Genomic DNA, 12,166 nt, shown 5'->3' with positions numbered 1-12,166 from the left:
CCAACATTCTGAGATAGGAATGTGCTCAGCAAAATACAACAGCAAGAAAGCTGGTGTGGTGTGGTGTGAGTCAGAGGGAAAGCGGGAGGCGAGTCAATGAGAAGAATAGTCAGACCAGACTGGCTCTAAGGACTATGACAGGCCTGGTGTCATTCTGAATGACACATGAAATCATTCAAGACTCCTGTGGGTCCTGGTTTTTGTTTTGTTGTTTCTGTATTAAGATGAGCTTACTATATAGTTCAGGTTGGCCTTTAACTCCAGATCCTCTGAGGTATGCATGGCCAAACTGGCTTGGGTTGTTTTACAAGTGTTACTCTAACTGCTGGGTGTAGAATAGTTTTCAGTGGAGAAGACAATTAGTTAGGACACTACTATAATCCAGGTATGAGATTAATAGCTTGACATAGTTCTTTTTGGTTGAGATGCTAAGAAGTCAGATTATCAGCTGTTTTTAAAAATAAAACAGACACACTTTGCGGATGGATTGAGTGCAGACGGAGAACAGTCAAAGACTATAGAGTGTTTGACCAACAAGAAAACAAAGCTGGAGGAGTCTGAGAAAAGAGTAAGTCAAACAGGTTGCTTGACAGGGATGGACACTTAGGTATTTTGCCTTTGTCAAATTTGAGCTCAACATAAATGTAGAGACAGAAAAGGTGGGAGTTGGGCTCATGAGAATGGACTTCATGGAGGATCTGGGCTGGAGATACAAAAATTGGGACCACAAAGACAGTATGTAAAGCCAGTTGACTGTGATATTACTTAGGGGATAAAAGTCTTTGAATGGCTAAGAAAGTAGAATAAGTGCTTAGGTTTTATGCAAACTACTACTTGAGAGCAAGGCTGATGACAGACTTAGTCAGGAGGAGAAATGGAACAGGTTCAAAATCCATTTAATAATTGTAATCTTAACCCGAAAAACAACAAAATTACAAACAGAAAAACCCATAAGGAGAATGAGTTTTCTTCCTTTCTCTCTTTCTCTTTCTTTCTTTCCTTCCTCCTTCCCCTTCCTTTCCTTTCCTTTCCTTTCCTTCCCTTCCCTTTCCTTTCCTTTCCCTTTCCTTCTTTAGACAGGGCCTCACTATGCATACTATGTAACCCTGGCTGGCCTGGAAATCACAATAAGGCCACCTGGCCTCAAATTCACAGCAATCCTACTTGCCTCTGCCTTGTGAGTGCTGGGATTAAAGGCATGTGCCATCATGCACAGTTATGAACAATGATTTTATGAGTAGTATTATTGACATGCATCACAATGTCCTAAGTCTCTGACATTCAAAGCATGTGTTCCTTAGAAAGGTCTAGAGAATGAGCTTTTGTTTTTTTCAAGTGTGCTATAAATTAAATAGACTTCAAGTGTCTAGTTGAAAAAATAATACCCTGGTTATCCTTAGCTGCCCAAAATACCAACTGTTGTCCTGTATTGTTCAATTTATTTATTTTTGCTTTCCTGAGGCACATCTCACTCCATAGCCCAGGCTGGCCTAGAACTCTGTCTCTGCCTCCCAAGTACTGATATTAGCAGTGAGAGCTACCACATTATCCTTGTATTGCCTGTTTTAGACTAACAGTCCATAGCAGTTAACTTAAAGAACATGTTATCATTATGTAGTGATTTCTTATTTTGACAAACTTACCTGGTACAAAAAATTCTGTTGGCACAAACCAGTGAAATTCCAGGTGGAATCCTAAGCGAATAGCCTTCAGAGTAACAACGAAAATCAAATAGAGGACAGACACTGTGCCTGTAAGAGACAAAGAAGCAAACCCAGAAACCAGTCATCATCTTTGCATATCTTACAGACTACTTTAAAATCTGGACTGGAGAGACTATCTTCATTGATTAACCCTATTTTTAAAAAAAAACAGGTAGATTCTAAAGACGTTAGCCTTGTGGATTATCAGAGAATGAAGCAATCAGGTAGTAAATAAACTAAAGGACACCAAGACTAGGGACATCAGGAGTCACTCACTGAATGGGAACTGCTCAGTTAGATTAGGAACCCAGTGGCAGCAACAAAGCAAAGGCCATTACAAAATTGTCAGTTATACAAGAAAAACAAAACAAGACAAAATGAAACTAACGTCTTTTGGGTTTATTGTTAAGAGATGGCCAACACACCTGAAAAGTTTGCCAAGTTAATTTCAAATGACAAGAAAGTGAAAAAAAAAAAAAAAGAAAAGAAAAATAGCAAGTATTTGAGAAGGGTGAATGAATGATCTAGTAGCTACATGTGGCTCTCTGCTATATAGAAATTTAGTAGTGTAGCAATTAGAGAATTCTTATCTTTTAATCTAAAAAATGATATTCGCAGTATTGGGAATCAAACTCAGAGCCGTGTTGGTACCCACTAGGCGAGTGCTCACTTGATGAGCTACAGCTCCCACTGAGAAAGTTGATGCAGTCATGGAGGACAACGGACCTGTTTCTGAATGCCCTGGGATGCTGCTGATCTGAGGAAGTGGCAGTTTTAGGAGGAAGGGAAAACATCGAGGAGAAGGACAACAGCAGAATGTCTTTAAGAAGTCTGCTTGGAAGCCTGGGATGACGGTGTCTCACTGTGCAAACCCTCTAAGTTCCTGTGCTTGTAAAAGACTTGTTCCACTGGAAAGTCAGAAGTGAGTCAGGGAACCACAACGAGCTCTCTAAGATGAACTCCAGGTTTAGAGATTAGCTGATTCAGAAAGATGAAGATGGAGGCCGAGCATATGGAACAACTTGTTCTTGTGCTCATGCTGGCTTCCATGCTGTTCTGAGGGAGACACTCAGAGGCCTATCTTTACGCTTTCCTTTCATGTCCTGCAAACCCAGCTACATTCCGGTTTTATACATCCTACTTCCTTGATATGATGGGTATTCTGATGATTGTACACTGCTAGCTGCCTGTGCCAAACTTTAGAAAAACAAAAAGTGACAGACAAAGTATCGTATGGATGAACAAGTTAAGCAGCTAGGAACAGCCGGGAAGGTAACTGTCTCCCCACTCACAGGAAGTTCCACAAAGCAGCATCTTACCCAGGATATTAAATTTGGAGAAGAAGGAAGGAGACTTGAAGTTGAGCAGTGGCAAGAGGATCCCTATAAGGTAGAAGGGCACTGTCTTGGACTTGTCCCACCACTTCTCAAACAGCTGCACTTCCGTGTCATTGTAGTAGAAAACCATGGAGCCGTTGTCACGATGGCCACCACGCCCAGCGTTTGGACAAATCACTGTGAAAGTAAATGCATGCCACGTTAGAGATGAGAGCACAGGAGCTGGAGAATCACTGTGCCCAGGGACCGGCACCTGTTCAGCTGTCAGCATGAAGGCAGGCTCCCTTCTTGGAAGGGTTGTATGCATGCTTTAGGAATTTTTTTGTTTGTTTTGAATAGATTTTTGAGTTTTATTGAAATCTTACATGAACAAGAAATTGGAAATACAATCACATCAAAGAACAAATTGTCAGGGCTTTGACGTTTAAGCCAAATATATTTTGTAGGACAGATTTCAAAACAATGTGGTTATAACAATTTACAAACACAGTTAACCTGTTCTAGGAATGCAAAACATAGTCATAGGTTACTTTCAATACAAGGAAACTTAAGTCTGTTTGTTTTAATTTCTTAAAACTACTAAGACAAAGCACTGGCTTGTACTTTTATTGACAGCATGCTTCATACTCCTATGTAATCTATTCCAAATCCAAAAAACCAGAACTGTCCAAACCAAAGATTCTGTAAAATCACGATTTAACAGTTTCTTCTGAAGTTAGGATGATGCTTGGAACGATAAAAGCATTGTAACCTCAGAATAATGCAAGCTCAATAGTGTCCAAGCGCATTTAGAAAAGAAGAAAAATAAGAAGCCTTGAGTGTATACACAATAGTGACTTCTTCAGCTGAATACAAATGGTAGCAAACTGCTAAAGATGAAACAGTTACGCCAATTTTGATGTAGATCTAGAACCAATTGGATCTTAACAGAATCATTTTCAAGCCCCCATGGTTTATTTGTACCATTGTCCATAAGTATACTGATAAGAATCAGGCTGGTTGTACCCATCTGCCTTTCTTCTGCCTCCTACATTGCCCCTTCAACTATCCAGAGCTCTACCAGAACCATGGCCTCTCCACTGTTGTGTAGGACCTCCTCTGCCACCCCTTGAGCCTCTTAGTGGTCCCAAAGGTGCCCCCTCTGTGAATAGTCAGCTCTTGGAGGTGGTGCTCCTTGCCCCCTTGGTGGTTTGGGGAGCAACTTGCCCCGCTTCCTCCTCCTCTTCTTTTTTTTAATTAGATATTTCCTTTAATTACATGTCATATGATATCTTTCCCAGTTTCCCCTCCGAAAAAAATAAAAATAAGAAAAAAATAAAAGAAACAAAAACAAAAAAACCCCTGTTCCTTCCCCCCTCCCCCACTTATTGGCCCTGGCATTCCCCTACACCGGGGCATAGAGCCTTCACAGGGCCAAAGGCCTCTCCTCCCATTGATGACTGACTTGGCCATCCTCTGCTATACATATGCTGTAGGAGCCATTAGTCCCACCATGTGTACTCTTTGGTTGGTGGTTTAGTCCCTGGGAGCTCTAGGGTACCAGTTAGTTCATATTGTTGTTCATCCTAAGGGGCTGCAAACCCTTCAGCTCCTTGGGTCCTTTCTCTAGGTCCTTCATTAGGGACCCTGTACTCAGTCCAATGGATGGCTGTGAGCCTCTACTTCTGTATTAGTTGGGTACTGTCAGAGCCTCTCAGGAGGCAGCTATATCAGGCTCCTGTCAGCCAGCACTTGATGGCATCCACAATAGTGTCTGGATTTGATGACTGAATATAGGAAGGATTCCCAGGTGGAGCAGTCTCTGGATTGTCCTTCCTTCAGTCTCTGCTCCATAGTTAGTCTCTGCAATTCCTTTCATGGGTATTTTGTTCCCCCTTTTAAGAAGGAATGAAGCATCCACACTTTGGTCTTCCTTCTTCTTGAGTTTCTTGTGGTTTGTGGATTGTACTTTGTGTATTCCGATCATCTGGGCTAATATCCACTTATCAGAGAGTGCATACCATGTGTGTTCTCACCCAATCCCAAAAGAACACACATGGTATGCACTCCTCCTCTTCTTACTGCATAGCCATCATCATAACTGTAGTAGGGATCTTCATAGCCTCCATGACAGTTCTGATAACCATAACCATAGCAATCATCATAGTCTTCCTAGCTGTAATAATCTGGAGGAGGCTGCCTACCTCTGCCTCCGTGACCTGACCTCTCACTGGCGGTGGCATTTGGGAGGAGGGTGATAATAATCGTCCTCATACGCAGTGCTTCTGGAGGCCTGTCTACCAGCTTAGTGCTCTTTCCTTTTCTTGTCTGGTGGCTTAGCTAAGACAACTTCAATTTCTTCCCCTTCTATTTCTTTTCCATTCACCTCATCCATAGTCTTGACAGTAGCAGCTCTATCTTCAAATTGAACGAATGCATAAGCTTTCAACTTCTTCACTCTCTCCAGTTTTCTAGATTCAGAAAATGATTTTCCTAATATTTCTTCAGTCACAGTAATAGCCAAGTTTCTCACAAACAAAACATTTACCTTTGCCATGAGTTCTGGATCCGGTCCTGCCACGGGGTCAGTCCACTCATTTCCCCACACTTTGACTTTTCCACTCATGAGCCGGCGTCTGGCTTGTGTTGCTGACTCGTGATCCTCATAGTCAAGGAAGCAGAACCCCCGAGTCTTCTTTTTGTCATCGGGTTGATGATAGAGAATAACGCCTACCAAACCCTCTGTGACTTTACTGAACTTTTCCACAAGTTCTCTTTAGTTTATTCTTTGGAATGGATCCAAGAAAAAGTTTGTTGTTTGCCACAGAAATGCACACTCTTAGGTGTTTACCATGGCGAATCTCATAGCGGTCACACAGTTTAACTGCTTCCTGGGCAGCTTCCTTTCCACAGAAGGTGATGAATGCATAGCCTCTGTTCTGACCGGAGAGTGGATTCATCATGAGGCATAGACCTTAGATAGGACCAGCCTTCTCAAAAAGGGGCACCAACTCATCCTCACACAAGACTCTTGGAAGTTTCCCTACGAAGACCTCTGTTCCAGTTCTAGGCTGCACACCCGCGTAAACACTGTCTGGTGGAGGACCACCATACTTCCTCTGTCCTGTAGTTACATCCAAAGTCTAAGCAGTCCTCTTAAGCAAGGCCTGTCTTTGCCTCATCTTTGTGGACTCCTGCACCTTGCTGTCTTGTTTCTCTCTTTGCCTGTAGGTTTTTATAACTCCACATAAAATACACTTTTGTTCTGAACCAGAGATAAGTCACTTTCTTTGAACTGCTATAGTACAGACTGAGTTCCTTCTTCATTAAATTCCCTGAGAGCATCAACTGCTCTTTCATCAAGAACGACATAAGCTACCAACCCAGAGCAGAGCTGGGGGGCGGGGGGAGAAGGGGCCTGGTCTGTGAGAATCAGTGCAAGAAGCTTTGAAAATGACTAGAAATGGCTCCTCTGCCACTCCCCTACTTTAGGAATCTTTCACCCAAATAGTGAAAGGCAAAGGAATCTTTAAAAAGTTTTGAGATAGCATGCACTTATATTAGGAACAAGAGAAAGCACCTACAAAATGTTCTTTGGCCCCATTGCTGGACTGAAAATATTGGATTTATGGTATTGCAATAATACAAGAAATATGTAGAGTAATTGTTGCATTATTAGCCATACAAAGGCTAAATAACAAACATTTTCTCTTTAAAAAATATTAGATTTACTATTAGCACGTGTACATGTTTGCCACAGCTCATGTGCAGAGGTCAGAGGACAACTTGGCAGAGTCAATGCTTGCCCTTCACCATACAGGTCTTGGGACTCAACTCAGGTCATCAGGCTTACCTTCACCTATTGACCCATTTCACTGGCCCTCTTTTTTTCTTTTCTTAATAACAAAAAAGAAATCTAAGTGTTAGGGAATTGAAAGCAGAAATCCTTAATCACTGGTGAAAAACTGAAGAATTTGGAGAATCTGCACAATAATAATTCTGGAGTTCACTCCATGGATAGCAGCCTAAGAGTCTAGATGGTACACTGAGAATCAAGGAGTCTGGACAATGTGTTTATCTCCTCTTTCTCTTTGCCTGCTTCCTTTCTTCTCTCTCAGCATGCATCTATCTACCTATCTGTCTGACTGTCTGTCTGTCTGTCTTTCACCTATTTGCTGTGCCACAGTGTGTGTGTGTAGGTTAGAGGGTAACCTGAAAGAACAGTTCCTTACTCAACAATGTAGGTCTGTGGGGTCAAACTTAAGTTGTCAGGCCTGTTGCCCTTGAGATGTCTTACTTTAATGCTCTTTTTATTCTTTATTGTTTTATGGGGCTGAGGATCAAACCCAGAGCTTCCCACTCGCCAGGCAGGTGCCCCACCAGCAAATCACACTCAACCATTTGTTTTTAATAGATACACCTATTCCAAAACATAACACTGATAATTTAACAGTGATTCAGTAACATAATAACATTTTTTCCCCAACCATTTACCTAAAATGGGGCCATGGATTCTATTTTTAAGTCCTTTTGGAAGCAGGAATGGGGACAAGGAAACAAACTGAATTCCAAGCTACTTACCAGGGTTACTATTATTGGTGCTCAGTACAGTGTCTGTGTCATTAATGTGATGAATAAAATCTAAAAGTTAAAGATAAACACATAGTTGAACAATGAATGAACCATGTCAAATCACATCACCATCTATAGTTTTTTGTTTACAAAAGTAGTTATTTACTACATATAATATTATTGAGTTCACTGACCCCAAACTATTTCAGTGTTAGATATTTCACTTTTAGTTTTCTTTGCCTACAGGAAAGAAATGTCATTTGCTTCATAGTGCCATGTAGAAAAATTTTACACAACGATTTTACATAGAATTTTATATAAGGTTTAAAAACAAACAAAATCTACTCAAAGGACTGAATTAATGGTAGTCAAAAGGTCAGGAAAGATGATAATGTATAAAGTATTTTCTTATATTTACATTGATTTATTGGAGTACAGCTACATTTTATGTTCTCAAGTATGCCAAAAGGGAAACCAACAACCATACTTGGCCAAGCCAATCTGGGAAATCACTCAAAGTTTTCATGAGATACAGTAAACACTTTTACAAAGCTAAGGCTGTATAGTAACTATTGCACTTGTAAGAACTGTGGAGCTGGCAGGCAGTGGTGGCTCATGCCTTTAATCCCAGCACTTGGGAGGCAGAGGAAGGCGAATTTCTAAGTTCAAGACTAGCCTGGACTACAGAGCGAGTTCTAGGACAGCCAGCTACACAGAGAAACCCTGTCTCAAAAAAGCCAAATTAAAAAAAAAAAAAAAAAAAAGACCTTCAGAGGAAGTATCAAAGGATAAAGGCCCATTCAGGTGCCCAGACACTTATGCCACTCTCTACTGAATGTGTGATGGGTAAGCTATATGCTGAGTCAGATGCTGTTTGTTTGGACAGGGTCAGGCTTGATACCTAAGAGCCAAACAAAACTACAGATATAATAATGTTTGAATTAGAGTGTGAGGAGTATATCATGGCCCATGCTTTATCAATGGATGTGATATTGTTATTAAGGAGAAAAAGTCATTCCTGAAGGGAGGAAAAAAATTACTTTTAAGAAACATAATGTGCAGATATACCATTTATTAAAGGTTTTCATGATATTAAAATTTTACTGAAGCATCAATTGGAATGTCTAAAAAGTGTACTCAAGGGGTAATAATTTTTTAGAAGTGGGGAGTTAGAAAACCCTGTTACAGACTATGGGGACAGAAGATGTTGGCAGCTGTTACAGTTACGTGAGGAATATGCAGATTCCTTGTATCATTCTGTGTATTTTGTACATGTTTGAATTTTTATAACAAAAATTATGAATTGTATAATAAACTGAAACTATATTTACAAAACCAAATTAAAGTGTTATGGAAAAACTATTTTTAAAGTATGTAAGACTTTCAGCAAGAAAATTTAAAAAGTCATTAAACAGAAACTTAAACTATGTTTGATCATGGATAGGAAAACTTACTATCCCAGCACACTTTCTTCCCACACCTGTAAATTTAATGCAATTCTTATCAATCCTAAATCAATAGCCTAATGATTTTAATTGTGGTATGTTGACTGAAAATTTCAATGCAATTTCAATCAAGATCTGATTATATTGTTATAGAATCTGACAATTTGGTTGACTCTAAAATGTATATAAAAGACTTATGAACTTCAATAAAAAAACTAAACTAAAAAAAACTAGTTTGAAAGTAAAATTAAAAAAAAAAAAAAAAAAAAAAAAAAAAAAAAAAAAAAAAAAAAAAAAAAAAAAAGACCTGCCCAGAAGTAACCACAGAGAAGTGAATCCAAGCTATTAAGACATTTACAACACAATGGTGGCTATATGGTTAGTATAAACATCAGCTTTTGATGCTCCAAACCCAAGTGGAAGAAGGAAAAAGCCTATTCCCAGAGTTCTCCTCTGACTTCCCATGTGTGCTCTGGTATGTGTGCATCCACCCATATACATACAGATACATACCCACACACAATACAAATACATGCCAAAAAAGGAAGCTTAAAATGAACATCTTCCATCCAATTAAAAACCATTATAAAAGTGACTGGCTTGGGTATTTAATACCCTCTTTAGAACTCTAGAGCCACGATGAACAAACAGTTCTGTGGTACATAAATATTATCTAAAACTCATTATTCTCCTGCTTTCTACTGTTAGCTCCTAATGTTTTTCAGTAAGTAAAACTGTTCACTGTTCAAATATCAAATTCTTCAACAACACATACCAGTGAATTTCATAGACTTTTCTGTTACAGAACTACAATTTTGCAGAAACATTTACACTATTAGAGCTTTTGGAGGAACATCCCTTACAAAGGTTAATGTATCTGGGGAGGTCATGCACCCTGCTGTGGAAGCTGCTGCTGCTGCTTTGCTAAAGGAGCATGATGTGTCTGTTAAACCACCTTCTACATAACTATGTTTATGCTCATGAAATAGTGCTGCCGGCAGCTTTGGTCAGAGAAGCTTCTTTTGCAGTGGTCAGTGGTGAGTGCAGAAACTCGTAAACTGGCCAAAGCACAGAGAATAAATGACTGTTGACTGTCTAGTCATAAGTGGAACAACTGTGACACCCTCTCCATGCTCATGGAATAACCTGGAAGAGGAGCCAACCCCCCAGCCCCAAAGAAAACAAAACAAAACAAAAACAACAAAACAAACAAACACACATCAAAAAACCCCAAATCCCTTAGGAGTCAGAGGAAGTCAGGGGCAGATGGGAAGCTAACTTCTGGGCACGATATGATTTTGCACTGTGAACGCACAGCAGTTGTGACCATTTTCATAAGGCTGGGTTGTCAGTACACTTCCAACAGGCAACCCCTAATGGGGAGGGAGACAGTGTTGCCAGTGGTGCAGATATTGCTGAAGTGGGAGTGTGTGAGTACACAAGCGCTCACCCATGTTCATGTAAGCAATGTGAGCAACCCCAGTGAAACTCACTGGGTGGCAAAAAGAAAGCCATTGAAGTAGAAGGTGTCCAGCATGGAAGAGGAAGGGAACTACAGGGAGCAGTAGGGGAACAGGAGGGCATAACAGGAAGTGCATATGACTGAACAGGAAGTGTATATGATTGAAATGCATTATGAAAATGTCAAAATGAACCCGTTATTTATGTAAAAAATTCATGTTTATACACATAACATTTGAGGTTATAAGACTAGAAAGCCAAATCAAACACATTATCCAGGATTTGTAATACTTTACATATAAAAATGTGAGGCTAGAACTAAAATATTACAATGATATTTGAGAGTAACTATATTAAAGACTAGATCAATACTTACTAAAAATAAACTTTCCAGTATTAAAAAGAAAATTAGACATAAGCACCCAGTAAACTATCATTGCTCCAATGAGAGACACCAAGGAGAAAAGGAGACTTGACCATTGCCCAAAGGAGCCAAAATAATGTTTGCACACATCTGGATACTCCCAGGTAGTCGTATCTGATGTACCTAGATAAAAATGAGAGGGAAAGAATGAGACTAGGTACTGTTATTTAGTCCACATTTATAATTAGTTTTCCCCCAATTAACTCAAAATATTTAGCAAAATATTATGGCTACTTTACCAACAAATACAAGAACACATTAAGAAAAAAACCTAGCAATTAAAATATTATAAAATAAAACAGAAATGTGATCAGTGAAATAGTATTATCTGAGAATCAACTAGGATCCTAACTTTTTATAATGAATAAAAGCATTGATAACCAAGAGTAGGAAAACTAATTAGAAAAAAATAGAATACACTTTCTCCTTTTTGTTCTTCTGAGACAGTGTTTTGCTATATAGCTGACACTAACCTCAAACTCACAACAATCCTCATGCCTTAGCTTCCCAGATTTCTGGACTTTAGGCATATGCCACTCCGTCAGTTCATTTTAAAAACTACTTAACAGTTAAATACTATTTAACAACTTGAGCGAAAGCTGTGTAGAGTCATATTTTATGCTACAAGCCAATTTAAATTTTAGATAACTAAAAGTAAAGCTAGGTATGGAAATGCACACCTGTAATTCTAGACTTCAGGATGCTGAGGCAGGACTATGTGAACTCAAGGAAGGCCAGCCTGGGCTACACAATGAGTTTCTGAATAGCCTTTAGAACATAAACATAGCAAGACAAAATAACAGCAAAAGATAAACACATTACAGTCACAGCATTGAAGTCTAATATGAAAGGTTATCCTTCCTGTCTATGGACTGAGGAAACAGCAAAAGGGAAACAAAGAGTCAAACAGCAGCCATTCAGACAGTGAGGAAGGAAGTCACAGGAACTTGTAGGTAGGAAACCAAGAGCGACTTCATAGAGCAGACTTAGGACAACCACAAAGGCACCAGGGACTAGGGGAGACTGGGAAGAGGGTGCAAACAAGCAATAATGAAAGGAAATCACACCACTTTGCAAGCATAAGAAAACAAAACAAACAGAACAAAACTGGGAACACAAAACAACAACAGGCTTCAAAGCAGCCTATCACTAATGTACAGCTGGAACCACTGGAAATTATTACAGCTTTTAGAAATAAATTTAAATTTAGCAATTGTCTGTGGGTCCTCCCTCCCTCCCTCCCTC

The 12,166-nt window shown here is 39.6% G+C and overlaps 1 protein-coding gene and 1 pseudogene across 9 annotated transcripts in view; both read right to left on the bottom strand.

Moving 5' to 3' along the window:
* Slc38a9 (solute carrier family 38 member 9) overlaps positions 1 to 12,166 on the bottom strand; it is a 79,348-nt gene that overhangs the window by 23,425 nt on the left and 43,757 nt on the right. For all 8 annotated transcript variants that reach the window (XM_031359784.1, XM_031359785.1, XM_031359789.1 and 5 more), the window contains 4 exons: positions 10,874 to 11,044; positions 7,601 to 7,660; positions 3,023 to 3,217; positions 1,644 to 1,751 (listed from right to left, as the gene is read on the bottom strand). In XM_031359784.1, coding sequence (XP_031215644.1) covers positions 1,644 to 1,751; positions 3,023 to 3,217; positions 7,601 to 7,660; positions 10,874 to 11,044 — 534 coding nt within the window. The remainder of the gene's footprint in view (positions 1 to 1,643; positions 1,752 to 3,022; positions 3,218 to 7,600; positions 7,661 to 10,873; positions 11,045 to 12,166) is intronic.
* On the bottom strand, positions 5,033 to 7,593 carry LOC116083093 (annotated as a pseudogene). Its single transcript, XR_004115576.1, has one exon. The product of XR_004115576.1 is annotated as a heterogeneous nuclear ribonucleoprotein R pseudogene (transcript).

The sequence above is a fragment of the Mastomys coucha genome, unplaced genomic scaffold (assembly GCF_008632895.1).
Source record: "Mastomys coucha isolate ucsf_1 unplaced genomic scaffold, UCSF_Mcou_1 pScaffold8, whole genome shotgun sequence".
Taxonomy (NCBI): domain Eukaryota; kingdom Metazoa; phylum Chordata; class Mammalia; order Rodentia; family Muridae; genus Mastomys; species Mastomys coucha.
Note: the sequence above shows the minus strand (reverse complement) of the source record. Positions and strands in the feature narration are given on the sequence as shown.